This window comes from Rhineura floridana, chromosome 1 (assembly GCF_030035675.1).
Source record: "Rhineura floridana isolate rRhiFlo1 chromosome 1, rRhiFlo1.hap2, whole genome shotgun sequence".
In the NCBI taxonomy this organism is placed as follows: Eukaryota; Metazoa; Chordata; class Lepidosauria; order Squamata; family Rhineuridae; genus Rhineura; species Rhineura floridana.
In genome coordinates this window covers 164,256,084-164,271,436 of record NC_084480.1, presented here as the reverse complement: position 1 = coordinate 164,271,436, position 15,353 = coordinate 164,256,084, and the positions used below count along the sequence as shown (strand labels likewise).

General features: G+C 42.6%; 1 protein-coding gene across 2 annotated transcripts in view; it reads right to left on the bottom strand.

Moving 5' to 3' along the window:
- The window catches only part of UAP1 (UDP-N-acetylglucosamine pyrophosphorylase 1), a 30,421-nt gene extending 19,014 nt beyond the window's left edge, over positions 1 to 11,407 (bottom strand). For both annotated transcript variants that reach the window (XM_061584013.1, XM_061584021.1), the window contains exons 1-4: positions 11,347 to 11,407; positions 9,024 to 9,318; positions 1,978 to 2,182; positions 1,016 to 1,191 (exon numbers count right to left, since the gene is read on the bottom strand). In XM_061584013.1, coding sequence (XP_061439997.1) covers positions 1,016 to 1,191; positions 1,978 to 2,182; positions 9,024 to 9,315 — 673 coding nt within the window. In that variant the 5' untranslated portion in view covers positions 9,316 to 9,318; positions 11,347 to 11,407. The remainder of the gene's footprint in view (positions 1 to 1,015; positions 1,192 to 1,977; positions 2,183 to 9,023; positions 9,319 to 11,346) is intronic.
- Between the last annotated feature and the right edge of the window lie 3,946 nt (positions 11,408 to 15,353).

Here is a 15,353-nt window from a genome sequence, read left to right as displayed (position 1 = left end):
ATGCCTATCATGAAAGCTATCTCAAAGTCAGTTTATAATAAAATCCATTAAAAATACAATAGCAAAATAAATCCAGAAGTATTAGCAGTCTGGTAACACAACAACCTTGGTTTTAAAGCTAACTAGCACTGTATAGTTATGGGATGTTTAGACCCACATGGATGCAAAACTCATATTGCTACCTGGTTAACATACTATATCAAGACCTGTCAGAAATGAGGGTTTTATTTCTTATTCAGGATTCATGGCAGAACCAGAGTTTTGACATGCAAGGTAAGGCTTTGGGAATGGTTCAAAAAATTCCATTTTTAAAAAGTGAGGGGAAAGGTCTCCTTTTTAAAAAAGGAAAGGGATGGGGGACTCTGCTGTATCCCCATTATAAATACTAATCTCTCACTGTCCTACAAACTAAGGCTCCAATCCAGTGTGCACTTATATGGGAGTGTGCTCTACCGAACACAGTGGGACTCACTCCTGAGTAAGTATGGATAGGATTAGACTCACTACACATTAAGCACTGGATCATAACAAAGGCTCTCCTGCTGGCTGTAATGGAACCTGCTTGCTCTTGTTTGTCTAAAATTTTAGGCTGCTAGTCTGTGCTAGCAACCCCTTCAAAGAAAGGGAGAGAAATATAAATGGTTCTTTTCTTTACTCACTCTAATTTATTGTTGGTATTTAGTCTTCTGCTGTTCAGATTAACTGTCTGAAACATTATAATTGAAGCATTTGCTACAATTTGCTTGCACGTCCTCCCCACACGCACACACTTTTTTTTTAGACTAGCATACCGCCTAGCTCCGATGAGCAAAAGATAAGATGGTCCCTCCCTGCAAAGCTTTTTCAGCTTCTTATATCTCAACACCTTTAGAATTTGGATGGTTAGCACAAGCAAGTCTGCTTGAACCTTGTATTATTGGCTCATTCACTTGAGCGAAAGGAAGGGACACTTGCTAGAGCGGGAGAGGGGCAACTGCCATGGTGGATTTGGTTAGTGCTTTTATGGATGTTGTACCTGGTGCCATAGAAACTTTGCCCTTCTCTTCCAGGAGAGTTTTCCCATCAAAGTCCATAGCAGGCAGCATACCCTGCTGGAAGAAGATCACATTCTCCTTCTTTAAGCCAAAGTATTTGTGCTTCAGGAAAAAATTCTTAGTCAACTCCATTGTCCTACCACTTGTCATGATGTACCTGTTTGGCACAAACAAGAGACTGATAGATTATTAAAGCAGGTACAAACATGTTATGGGACAGGCAGCCCATGACCTTTCCCATCTACTAGCCTTGCTCCTCGAAGAGCCATAAGGAGCCAGGCATTCACCAGGATTATTTCACACTGTTTGTGGGCTCTGAAAGTGCAGGTGCCCAAGAACTTCAGAGAGCTCAAAAGTCCAAGACATTAAAGGTCAAGGGCAAGGGGTGAGGAGGAAATCGCTCAAAACAGGGCAAAGGGATCTTTTGGCAACTTACGGATATCTGCCCCTTGCATTGCAACCCTGTAAAATATAGTTCCACTGTTGAGGGCCTCCCATGGTCCTCTGGAGAGGCTTGGGGTAGGGACTGAAGACGGGAAGGAAGGGAAGAGAAATATTCTGCGTGCAAGCTGTCTTCTGCTCATGCATCTATTACAGCCATGAATAGAAGGCTAGCAAAAGTTACCTTTAAACCAACAAAATAAAAACTACTGCCAGGTATCCTCAGCTTCTTCCAACTACTGAATGACACTAATACTATGACCAAGGGCGGTATCCAAAGTTGCTCTAAGTCAGGGTCCGTCAGTGCAAGGATTTCTGCATTGAGACTTCCTCTCCCATGTACCCCCTAAATCTGTTCTAGAGGTTGCCCCAAACTTCTGGAGCAGATTTGGGGAAGGTGCTGGGTGCGCATGAGTGGGGGGAAGCTCCCATTGCATAAGTGGAAATTCTTGCAAGTGGAAATGTTAGTTGGATGCTGCCCTGAAGTGTCCAAGATGCTTACCATGTAATAACACATTTGAGGCCATGTTGTTTTTCAGCCAGCTGCTGCAGTTTCAAGATGCGCTCTGCTTGGATCTGGAAGAGGGTTTTGTGGGATGGCAGGCCTACATCATACATTCCTTTGGGGTATGAGACACCCAGCCTTGTGCCTTGTCCACCAGCTAGGAGAAGAACAGCTACTTTGTTTTGAGCAATCTGCTGGAGACCTAAACAGAGTAAAAAAATAAATAAAAGTGAATTATCTGTCCCAGAGTCTAAAGCATATTGTTCCTTTAACTCCAGTGATAAGGATAGCAAGCTTATTATTTGCACACAACTCTTTTTCAGCCACGCAAGACACAACTAAAAGGAAGTCACTAATCTAAACACAAGTGCTTCATGTGGTGAAGCCAGAACCATTGTACCCTTGTCGCTCTTGGAGACTCTTGTCCTCACTACTCATCTGAGATTGTTTTAGGCTCCATTTCAAACCAAGAGCAATGAGAAATTCTTTAGCATCCTTCTACATAACTGGAATGTTATGTCTTGAATCAAAAGCTTCACTTAAGGACAGGAAGAGTACTTCGAATTCTGGAGAGACATATGCATTGCTTAAAAGTGTGTTTTTGTTGCTGTTTTTAAGTCCCCATTAGTATAGGGGTATAACACCTGTTCCATCCTGCTGCACTACCCTATAACACAATAGATCCTAGAAGATGGCATTTGGATGTTATGCCAAACCACTCTTTGGCATTACATGCACAAGCTTGGAATGAATCTCAGGCTCATGCACCTCCATCCCACTTTCACTTGGAAATGTCCTGCCTAATTTCCAAGTATGAGGGGGGAAAACATGGTTTGCTGGCTTGGATGAAATGGCAAATGGATGGTCTGCCTCAGACGAGGCAAGGTGGCTAGACAAGAGGTAGTAGGAGAAGATAAAGAAAGTTGCATGCAGATCTGAGATTCACTCAAGTATGTGCACCTTAACACCAAATCATCCCTCCAACTTGTCCTTGGAACTTAATTTGGACAACTTTGGCACAAAGAACCTACCTAAACAGATTTTTAAAATTAATCAGTTACTATCACCAGCAACTGAGGAAACATAGCTTTTGAAAATTACCTCTGCTTCATTCTATACAAGTCCCCACTACCCAGCCCATTTGAAAATATCATCTTCAGCATGGTCTCGATATGTGGCAAATCAAGGACAGCATAAGCAAAGGAAAACTCAGTCCCAAACTCTCTGCTAAACTGTGTATACACCAACCAGAAATTGTACCAGATCTTGTAGATATCCTGTGGTCCAAATGCAACCAATACATTGCTGGACCAACTAGCAACTGATCCAAATCTTTGTGTTAAACAATCTTAAAAAGAAAGGATAAGACCACGCAATAAGAAAAACATTCTAGCAGGTCTATGATTTACACCTAGGGGTATTTACATCCAGCAAATTCAAAGGTTCATCAATGATTTATTTAATACTCTGAAAATCTATTTCACTGTAGGCAATGACCATGTTTCTTGTTCTTATTACAGCAAACAGCTTAAAAGTATTTCAGGAAATGTCTGTGAGAACTTAGAAACAAGGTTTTCAAAACCTGCTCAGGTGCATGTTCCTTGTCTCTAACTGTACACTTACCATTCTCCATCTCTACTCCAAGCAAGAAAATTGGGGTACCATGACTCAGAAAGTATGTTACATACTTACCCTATACATGCTCACGCACAAGAGTATCCAAGGAGGCTCGCTTACGAGCACCCCAGCATCTGAAATATAGTGGATGGCCATGAATTCTGCAACCAATGACAAAAGGGTTTAGAACCCTCAATCCATGAAGAATCTTGCCTGGCACCTTCCCACTGGATTTCAGTAGGAAACAAACTATCTCAAATAGCTTTTCATTAAATTTATTAACTGAAGTTTGTCTTACATAATTTTGCATCTCATTTTTGTTTCATCTTTATATTGCAAACCACTCCCAGAGCCTTGATGTGGAACAGTATAAAAATGTAATAAATAAATTGAGATAATATACACAGTTCAGCTGATGCCCTACACCAAAAAACTGCACACACAACTACTCACAGAACTGGAATGTGTTACACAATGTCTGCTCAGTTTTAAAATACAGTTTTCTTCATTACCATTTTACTTATGAGACCTACACTCAGTTTTAGCATCTTTGCCTAAGGAAAGGCATTCATGACCTGCACAAACAAACTAGCAATATATATAAACTGAAATTTTAGAATTCAGTTCTGGACAAACATGGGAAAGCAAAAGATGAAATGGGATAGGAGGTCCATGCTCCACAGGCCAAATCCTATAGTCTTATCATAGGAGTATCCGGTATGGGTGTTTCCCCATGTAAGTTATATAGACATGCAGCCGATAAGTTATATAGACATGCAGCTGAGACACCAGACTAAGATGCATCCAAACTCAGAAGAAGGCAATGGTAAACCACCTCTGAATACCTCTTACTACAAAAACCCTATGAACAGAGTATCCAAAATGCAACATGAGATAGTGCTGGAAGATGAGACCCTCAGGTCAGAAGGTACTCAATGAGCTACTGGGGAAGAACAAAGGACAAGTACGAGTAGCGCTGTGACTAATGACACAGCTGGGTTAAAGCCGAAAGGAAGCCCAGAGGCTGATGCGCACAGATGCGAAAGGAGAGTCCGGAGTTGTACGACGCACACAGTAGGAACATGGAATGTGAGAAGCATGAACCAGGGAAAGTTAGAAATTGTCAAGAAAGAAATGGAGCGTATCAACATTACAATACTTGGCGTGAGTGAATTAAAATGGACTGGAGTGGGACATTTTCAATCAGGCAACTACAAAATATTTTATGCAGGAAATGAGAAATCAAGAAGAAACGGAGTTGCTTTAATAGTGAGAAGTGATGTAGCAAAAGCAATTAAGAGCTACAATGCAAGGTCTGAACGGGTGATATCAATGAGATTAAATGGGAAACCTATTAACATAACCATCATCCAAGTCTACGCTCCAACATCAAACGCAGAAGAAGAATTGGAGAGATTTTACTTCAAAGTACAGGAGGAAATTGATCACACACCAAAACAAGATATGATAATCATGGGGGACTGGAATGCAAAAGTAGGGAACAGAGAAGAACTAGGAATTGTGGGGAAATGGGGCTTATGTGACAGAAATGAAGCAGGAGAAAGACTTATTGAATTCTGTGAAGCCAATGATTTGTTTCTTGCAAACACATTTTTTGAGCAACCAAAAAGACGACTGTACACATGGACATCACCAAATGGTCAATATAGGAATCAAATTGATTATATAATTGGAAACAGAAGATGGAGAAGTTCCATACTTTCTGCAAAAACAAGACCAGGAGCAGACTGCAGTATCGAAAATCAGAGTAAAGCTAAAGAAGAAGAACAAAGCACTCATAATGCCAAAATACAATTTAAATAACATCCCAGAAGAATATAAAGATCAAATAAGGAACAGGTTTGAGGGTTTAAACTTAGTTGACAGAGAACCAGAAGAACTATGGAATGAAGTCAGACTCATGATCAGGGAAGAATGCAAAAAGACAATACCTCTTGTTAAAAAGAGAGAAAGACCTCATGGATGACTGAAGAAACTCTTAAAATGGTTAAAGAGAGAAGGAAAGCAAAAGCAAAAGGAGACAGAAACACGGTCAGAACCCTAAATGCAACTATACAACGACTAGTATAGGGACAAAGAAAAGTATTACAATAGTTATTGTATAGAAATAGAAAAGGACAACAAAATGGGAAGAACAAGAGCCCTATTCCAAAAGATTAGAGAAATGAAAGGGAAATTTAAACCACGAGTAGGGATGTTGAATAATCAACAGAAAAACACACTGACTGACCGAGATAAAATAAAAGGAAGATGGAAACAATACACTGAAGAACTCTATAAAAGAGATGCCAGGATGACAGATTCATTCACGGAGGAACCATGTGATGAAGAACCAGAAATTTTAGGATGTGAGGTGAAAGCTGCTCTTAAAATACTTGGAAGAAACAAATCACCAGGAACAGATGGCATACCAATAGAGTTGCTACAAGCTACTGAGACTGAAATCTGTCCAAAAATTTTGACAAAAATTTGTCAAGAAATATGGAAAACTAAACAATGGCCCACAGACTGGAAGCGTTCAATATATATCCCACTTCGAAAGAAAGGGGATCCCAGAGAATGCAGCAATTACCGAACTATTGCCTTAATATCCCATGCAAGTAAAGTAATGCTCAAGATTCTACAACAAAGGCTCTTACCATATATGGAGCGAGAAATGCCAGACGTCCAAGCTGGATTTAGAAAGGGAAGAGGCACCAGAGATTATATTGCAAACATACGTTGGATAATGGAACGGAGCAAGGAATTTCAGAAGAAAATCACCCTGTGCTTTATAAAGACTACAGCAAAGCCTTTGACTGTGTAGATCATGAAAAACTATGGAATGCTTTAAAAGAAATGGGGGTGCCACAGCATCTGATTGTCCTGATGTGCAACCTATACTCTGGACAAGAGGCTACTATAAGGAAAGAATATGGAGAAACCGATTGGTTCCCCATCAGAAAGGGTGTGAGACAGGGGTGTATTTTATCACCCTATTTGTTTAATCTGTACGCAGAACATATCATATGGAAAGTGGGATTGGACCAAGATGAAGGAGGTGTGAAAATTGGAGGGAGAAATATCAGTAATTTAAGATATACAGATGATACCATAATCTTAGCTGAAACTAGTAATGATTTTAAACGAATGCTGATGAAAGTTAAAGAGGAAAGCACAAAAGCAGGACTACAGCTCAGTGTCAAAAAGACTAATGACAACAGAAGATTTATGTAACTTTAAAGTTGACAATGAGGACATTGAACTTGTCAAAGATTATCAATACCTCAGCACAGTCATTAACCAAAATGGAGACAATAGTCAAGAAATCAGAAGAAGGCTAGGACTGGGGAGGGCAGCTGTGAGAGAACTAGAAAAGTTCCTCAAATGCAAAGATGTATCATTGAACACCAAAGTCAGGATCATTCAGGCCATGGTATTCCCAATCTCTATGTACGGATGTGAAAGTTGGACAGTAAAAAATTCAGGTAAGAGAAAAATCAACTCATTTGAAATGTGGTGCTAGAGGAGAGCTTTGCGCATACCATGGCCTGCAAAAAAGACAAATAATTGGGTGTTAGAACAAATTAAACCAGAACTGTCACTAGAAACTAAAATGATGAAACTGAGGTTATCATACTTTGGATATATAAAGAGAAGACATGATTCACTAGAAAATACAATAATGCTGGGGAAAACAGCAGGGAGTAGAAAAAGAGGAAGGCCAAACAAGAGATGGATTGATTCCATAAAGGAAGCCACAGACCTGAACTTACAAGATCTGAACAGCGTGGTTCATGACAGATGCTCTTGGAGGTCACTGATTCATAGGGTCGCCATATGTCGTAATCGACTTGAAGGCACATAACAACAGGATAAAATGCTTCCTGGATTACTTCCTGCTTGGAAACACACCTGAAACTATTTAAGCATTTGGTTACAAACAGACCTATAGTACAGGTGAATAAGGAACACAGGCAAAAGAGCAATTTGAACAGCAAGGCTACTGAATAAGCTATCTTTAAAAATATTCAGTAGTATTGGTATGCAGTACCAAGTTTTTTTGGCCTGAAAAGTGCTGTATTGATGAAAAGCTTGCTTTCTGGCATTTTAAGCATTTGATACAGTAAAAGCACAATCTTGGTTGCTCTTTTCTTTGTAGCAACACAGCTACTAAGCCTATCATTCTTGTTTCTTTTTGCAAGTTTTAATACTTGGCTAGTCTAGATCAATCTGACTTGGATCTTGATAATAGTTTTGTTTTTTGTGTCTTTCCTTAATGTCACTACTCCAATCCAGACCAAGTAGCTCATCATAACAAGTAATCTTAAGGCTACGGTACGATAGAGTCAATAGCCAGCCTTCCTGGTAGCATACAATGGGATTGCAAAAGCATTGTTCAAACCAACCAGTGTGCAAGGCACTAACTTGGAAAAAATAGCTGAAAGATACCAAGAAGACTGAAAGTACAACTTTACCATACACATAAATGTTATAGGACACAAGGGAGAGGCTGTGAGAATGTATGCATGTATGGGGCCCAAGTCTCAACCCTCATTATCTGCAGCTAGGAGGCTTCAGGAGAAAGGGCTGGGAAAGGTTGTAACTTTTTGGAGTCACAAGCAAAGTTCTTATGGAGACACATGTACTTAGTTGGTCCACTGAACTGACTCAGCTTGCTCCACAGTCAGTTGCTCCTACTTCATTCTGTAGTCACACTGTATAGTTTCTACAGGTAGCTGGCCTATTATACACTAAGGATCTAGACCCTTTGGAATGGTAGACTAGCATGTAGGCCACCAAACTGTTTCCTAGTAAGCTCCCTAAAGTCAAGGCAGCCAGCACAGGAACTCACCAAGATAAAGTTAATTTGGAAAGTGGCATTCAGTTTTGTTCCCAACAGAAAGGAAACTAAGGCACTGGTATGTTTTCCCCACCCCAAAAGAATTCACAATATGGTATTCAACAAGCAAGAGTCTAGAGACATGCACAACCAGTTTTAAAAATTTAAATATCAAAACACATAAATTTGCCTATCACATTGTATTCTTGTGTTTACACAGTGTCTCAGGAGCCAATTACTAACACTGCTGATACATATGAAAGTTTTATGAAGTCATGAGATCCAGTTCTTACCCCAGACATGAACTGGTAAAGACATGCTAGTCTACCAACTCCTACTTCCATCAAAACACATGCAAAAACTGAGCTATAAAGGGCCCTGGCTGAGCTATAAAGGGCCCCTAACCTCAGCTTATAGCTCCTGAAGGAGAGTTTTTTCACATTTGAAAGACTACAGATCTAATGTATAAAGTAGAGAGAAGCAAGCGAACAATCAATGTCTCTACATTGTCTGGATCACTTCAGGGGCCAGGTCTGTTTCCCTAGAACTACCCTATGTGGCAAGTAGGAGTTCCTCTTCGTACCTTCCTTCTCCCAGGCTGACAGTTGAGCTCGGTCCCGGGTCACACTCCCTAGCACTTCATGTGGCACAGGTTCTATTTTGGCATCCATAATCTCCTGCCCTGGTAAATGGCTGCTGTCCTTCATGGCTTTCTGGAAAGCCTGACCCAGCTCCTCCAGGTCCAGGCCTTTCACTTCCATATGCAGTTCTTGCTGCTCTGACACACTCAGTTCCTCCCAGAACCGAAGCAGATGGCTCTGTCCTGCCTCAGCCAAGTGGTGCTGGAGTGCATGGATATCATTGTCTCTGTCCATGGCCTGTGGAGGGGAAGAGAACCGTGTTTGTAAGACTCACTGAGAAACTCTGAGCTGGAAACACATTGTATTTTCCCCTGCACTGACCCTTGAGTTAGCTACAGCAGCCTTGCATTTAACAACTCATTTTGCAGCCATAGGCAAGCAGGAATTCCACATACACAAGTTTCATGAAGGCGAGTGAAAAGACGGGCAGAGGGATTTGTCATTTCATCCCACCTTTACCAGATTACTTGGTTTTCATGCTAGTCACAGAGGAAGGAAGGCCTTCGGCAACCATCACAGAAACACAGTGCTCCATCCCTCCTCCACCAGTCCATTTACAAAGTAGCAATTTTTTTCACTAGCCTGCCAAGAGGCTAGCAGCTTGCACTTTCATGCTGACAGCAGTGGAGACAGCTTATCTTCATCTCTGGCTAGCAAGGAAAATGCAGACTACTAGCCCCTTAGCAGGCTACTCAAGTTTTCTGCAGGCTACTAATTTTCATGAAATTATTTACAATGCTGTACTACAGAACACAGACCTTTTGAAAGGGGTCAGAAATGTGATGGATGCCCCCTTGAATCTTGTTCCAAGAAAACCACAGTTCTGGAGGGAATAGCAACAATGCTAGTGATATCTAAGTGCGCAGATCTGCAGAGGGAAAGATTCTCAGATATATAAGGAACACATAGGAAAAGACTTCCTAGAATTCCCCATTCACTTTCCCCAGTTTAAGTACCGGATGTGGCCCTCCTTGCATTGTAAGGTAAATGCAACACACAGTAGATTTTTGGTTAGACCGCAGCTATCTCTCAGAACATCAACACAGATGTAAATATAATAGCCCTATATGCTCAAGGGAGAACAGAAGCTATGTATCTTCTGCTGCATGCAAGGACTGCTCCAGTCTGCTGCTGACATTCTGCCAGTGCCAACTAACCTGTTGGGGAATGGGCCCCACTCCCCACCCCCAACAGATGACCAGCACTGATAATTTCTTCAGTGGGGCATACAGGCACTGGATTTCTCACTGCCCACCCAGAGGAGCCTTTTGCACTCCCAGAAGGATTAAGTTTTTGTGTAGAAACTGATTTAATCGCATTTCAGCAAGAGAGACCACAAGAAAAATGTGCAACAACAACAACAAAAACAATCCTCCAAGAGCAATTATTGGTCCACAGGACAGAAATGACTAAACTGGTGCCCTGACACCTCTCAGTACCATGAATGTGTTCATTCTACCTTAAGCACAGTTCGCCTAAGGCAACTGCATACACTTGTGGCAAGTTTCCATGGGGGGGGCATAATTTGGTCTCTCATTTATCCATTTCCCTCCTCCCACATTGTAGTTATGGAATTACTTGACAGGTAAAGCATTCTATTTCCTTTCACTCTCCCAACACACATTTACAAGGGGTACAGAGATCACAATCTGCATATACAAAGGTAAATACAGAAACCGGGTTGTAAAGTTTAGTTGTGGTTACTTTAGTGCTTATATCTCCTCTTATTTCCCAAAAAAGAATTCAAGGTAGCAAGAAATCATATAACAATTAAAAACAATATATCACCCCAACTTTACTAACAGCATCAAGCACAAAACCCAAATATTACTATAAACAACAAATGCCTACTGTTATGATTATTCCCAATTACTCTATGGAACAATGGGAACATAAAAATAACATATACAAACGTTTCTTTTAAAATGTTCTTCAGGATCAGCATCTGTGTTTTGCTTATGCTACGCTGTGAAGCACTATTTAAACAGTCAGCCCTATAAAATTAACAACAACAGAAGCCTATATAAAAAACCACTTTGAACTGTGTTGCTAGAATGGTTAAACTGAGCACAATTATTCTAATTTTTTGGAACTTATTACATTGGCTCAGCTCTAACAAGAAAATATAAGATGCTATTTAGCTCTCTTCCCCTCATCAACATACAATTCTTCAACCAAAATAAGTGCAACCCTCTCCCAATTGGGGGGGGTGAAATTCCCTCTCCCACAGTAAGATACCACCTCCGACTACGTTCAGCCTCTCACCTCAGAGAGCAATTTGCAGCGCTGAGCAGTTTCTCCGACCCAACCTCTTGTACCTTTCTTCCTCCTCCCACTACCAGCCCATCTATAGCCCTTGGCAAGTCCCGCCCCCTTAAAGTACACGTTGACCAATAACCATAAGGGAGGCGGTGCCTAGAGCTCAGGCACCTTTTTCTCCAAGTTAGTGGGTGGGAGAAATCGCTGGAAGGCTGCCTCTGCCACGTTACGCTAGGGAGCGGACCTGCCGCTTAATGCTATTGACTCGATACCCGGGTGGGGGGGCAAGAGGAAAAGAAAGGTCAGAGCCTGAACAGGGCGACGCTCAGAAGGGAAACGGAACTTACGCGGCGTGGCTCGAAATGGGCGTTGTTGTTGTGGCAACGGTACTTCCACGTCATTGTTACCAATGGGAGGGGTCTGGAGATTGGGGCCCTATTGCTTCTGAGTCATAATGTGGCCGCAGAGCTTCAGTAAAGCTGAACGTTTATACGACAAACAAGAATAGTCATAAAATTACTCAGAGAAGTATGACGTTCTTGAGGTCCCGTAAGAGGGCCTGCCCCGGGGTGCTTACTAAAATCAGTCCGTCAGCTAATCTGCTGAGTCCAGACTTCGATTTAAAAAAACCCACCTCATCTCCTACTGACTTGTAAGAGTGCAGCAGGAGTGTCCCTTTACTCAAGCATATTTGCAGAAGAAATGTGGGATGAGGCATATTTACCTTAGAATACACCCAGACCCTAACACAGACACTTAAAACGTAAACGTACATTTAATTACATAACATTAATTTATAAAAAGTATTTCCAATCTGACCTGCACCCAAAGGTCCCAAGGGGAAATATATACAATATAAACAAAAATTAATAAGATTAAAACAGTTTAAAGTAAAAATACAAGAATATATAGACATTTTATACTGAATACTTAAGAGTTCTAATTTCCTAACCTAACCTGACTCCTAATTTTTTTACCAATTATCCTAACATGCTTTCGTGTCTCCTTGCAGCCACACCTTTCATCTGTCATTTTGAAATGGCTCCACCTGTCACTTGCTGTAGCTCCTGCAAACTTTCCATTTTACTCCCCTCCTGTCAATCATTCTTCCACTCTGCTATCACAGGAAACTCACAAGGTAAACATTAAAATAAATTTAGTCACATTTGATCTTATCTTGTACAGTAATTGAAGAATCTGGTAGCTGCATTCATTTAAAGAAAACCTATCTCATAAGAACATGGGAACAGCCCCACTGATTCAAGCCAACAGCCCAACTAGTCCAGCATTCTCTTCTCACAGCGGCCAACCTGATGCTTATGGGAAGCCCATTAGCAGGACCTAGGTGTAAGGGTGCTCTCCCCACTTGGGATTCTCAGCAGCTGGTATTCAGAGATATACTGCCTCCAACAGTGGAGGTAAAACATAGCCATTGTGGCTAGTAGCCATTGATAGGCCTTATCCTACATGAATTTGTCTAATCCTCATTTAAAGCCATCCAAGTTGGTGGCCATCACTACATCTTGTGGTGGTGATTTCATAGTTTAACTATGTGCTGAATGAAGACGTATTTTGTCCTGAATCTTTGAACATTAATAATAATAATAATAAAATTTTATTTTTAGGCCGCCTATCTGGCCGAATGAACGGCCACTCTAGGCGGCGTACATAGATTAAAATAAGATACAACATATAAATACAATTATAACATCAGTCTTCAGATAATCAGCCCACCCACATCTGTACGTTATGAAACTAAAATTACCTAGGAATCCTGTATGCCCACTGAAACAGCCAAGTTTTTAGTCCTTGGCGAAAACCTACCAGGGAGGGGGCATGGCGAAGGTCATATGGGAGAGAGTTCCAGAGGGTGGGGGCCACAATCGAGAATGCCCTCTCTCTAGTCTGCACCAGCCTAGCTGTTCTCACCGGTGGGACCGAGAGAAGGTCTTGTGAGGCTGATCTCGTCAGGGAGATTTGGAGCTGTCTGAAGGTCGCCCGGTCGAAACCCTGGTGACAGAGTGGAATAGGGAGATCACCGGGGCGATAGATCGGGTGGCTCCGAAACGTCCTCTCCCCCTGAATAGAACTCAAACTGCACCTTGGTATACACCACGTCTGCGGGGCTTGAGGCAGGAGGTGAGACGACTAGAACGCTGGTGGCGGAAATCTCGCTCCGAAGACGATCGGACACTGGTTAGAGTAGCAATAGCAGCCTACCAAGTGGCAACAAAGACAGCAAAGAGAGGTTTCTTTGCTGCCTCTATTGCATCCGCAGAATGTTGTCCCAGGAGGTTGTTCCAAGTGGTCTGAAGCCTGGTTGGTCCAGTTGCGCAGGAACCCATGGAGCACTCTAAAGCCTCCTGTGACGCATTTGCAAAACATTTTGCTGATAAAATCGATCGCCTGAAGAGCTCGATTCCGTACGCAGTGGATACAGGAAGCGGGCCAGAGACGGCCAGTTGCTATCCGGTCCGGTGGGATCGGTTTCAGCCTCTTCCCTCTGAGGAAGTGGACAAGGTGCTCTCTACTGAGACCGACCACCTGTTTGTTTGACCCTTGCCCCACGTGGCTCATTGTGGGCTGCAAAGAGAGACTGAGCGAAGGGATCAAGGCGGTGGTAAATGCTTCCTTGGAAGAGGGTGCACTGCCATCTGCCCTCAAGGAGGCGGTAATAAAGCCCATCTTAAAAAAGCCCTCCTTGGATCCCCAAGATCTGAACAACTTTCGCCCAGTCTCTAATCTACCATTTTTGGGCAAGGTAATCGAATGCTTGGTGGCCAAACAGTTACAGACACACTTGGAGGAAGCAGATTATTTAGATCCATTCCAATCGGGCTTCAGGACTGGATATGGAACTGAAACAGCCTTGGTCGCTCTGGTGGATGATTTGAGGAGGGCGTTGGATAGGGGAGAACACTCATTCCTCGTCCTCCTGGATCTCTCAGCGGCTTTCGATACCGTCGACCACGGTATCCTCTTGGATCGCCTGGAGGGAATGGGAATTGGAGGCACTGTTTTACGGTGGTTCCGTTCCTATCTGTCTGACAGGCATCAACGGGTGGCACTGGGAGAGGAGGTTTCAGACCCTTGGCCTCTTAATTGTGGTGTGCCACAGGGTTTTATCCTCTCTCCCATGCTATTTAACATCTATGTAAAGCCGCTGGGGGCAATCATCAGGAGATTTGGGTTGCAGTGCCACCAATATGCGGATGACACTCAGCTCTATCTCTCATTCAAGTCCTCACCGGAGTTGGCTGTGGATACCATTTCCAAGTGCCTGGAGTCCGTAAGTGAATGGATGGGAGGTAACAGGCTGAAACTGAACCCCGACAAGACCGAGGTACTGCTTGTGGGAGACAAGAGAAGATTAGGAGATATTGACCTGGTGTGGAATGGGGTAAGATTGCCCCTAAAGGACCAGGTTCGCAGCCTCGGGGTCATTCTTGACTCCCAGCTGTCCATGGAGGCTCAGGTGTCAGCAGTGAGCCGGGCAGCTTGGTATCAATTACATCTGATACAGAGGCTGCGACCCTATCTTCCGGTTCATCTGCTCCCGCGGGTGGTGCATGCCCTGGTCTCCTCTCGCTTAGACTACTGTAATGCGCTCTACGTTGGGCTACCCTTGAAGACGGTTCGGAAATTACAACTGGTACAGAATGCGGCGGCACGGTTGATCAAGAACGGCCGCCGCTGGGATCATATTACCCCAGTGCTAGAAGATCTACACTGGCTACCAGTTGTTTACCGAGCCCAATTCAAGGTGTTGGTGTTAACCTTTAAAGCCCTATACGGTTTCGGTCCAGCTTATCTAAATCATTAGATGCTTCCAAACTCAAGTATTATGAGAGAGGGAGAAAAACCTATCCCTGTCCACTTTCTGCACACCATGTATAATTTTATACACCGCTATCATGTCCCCCATTACTTGCCTTTTCTCTAAACTAAAAAGTCTCTGATGTTGTAACCTTTTCTTATAGGGGAGTTGCTCTAACTCCGTGATTTCTGAAATT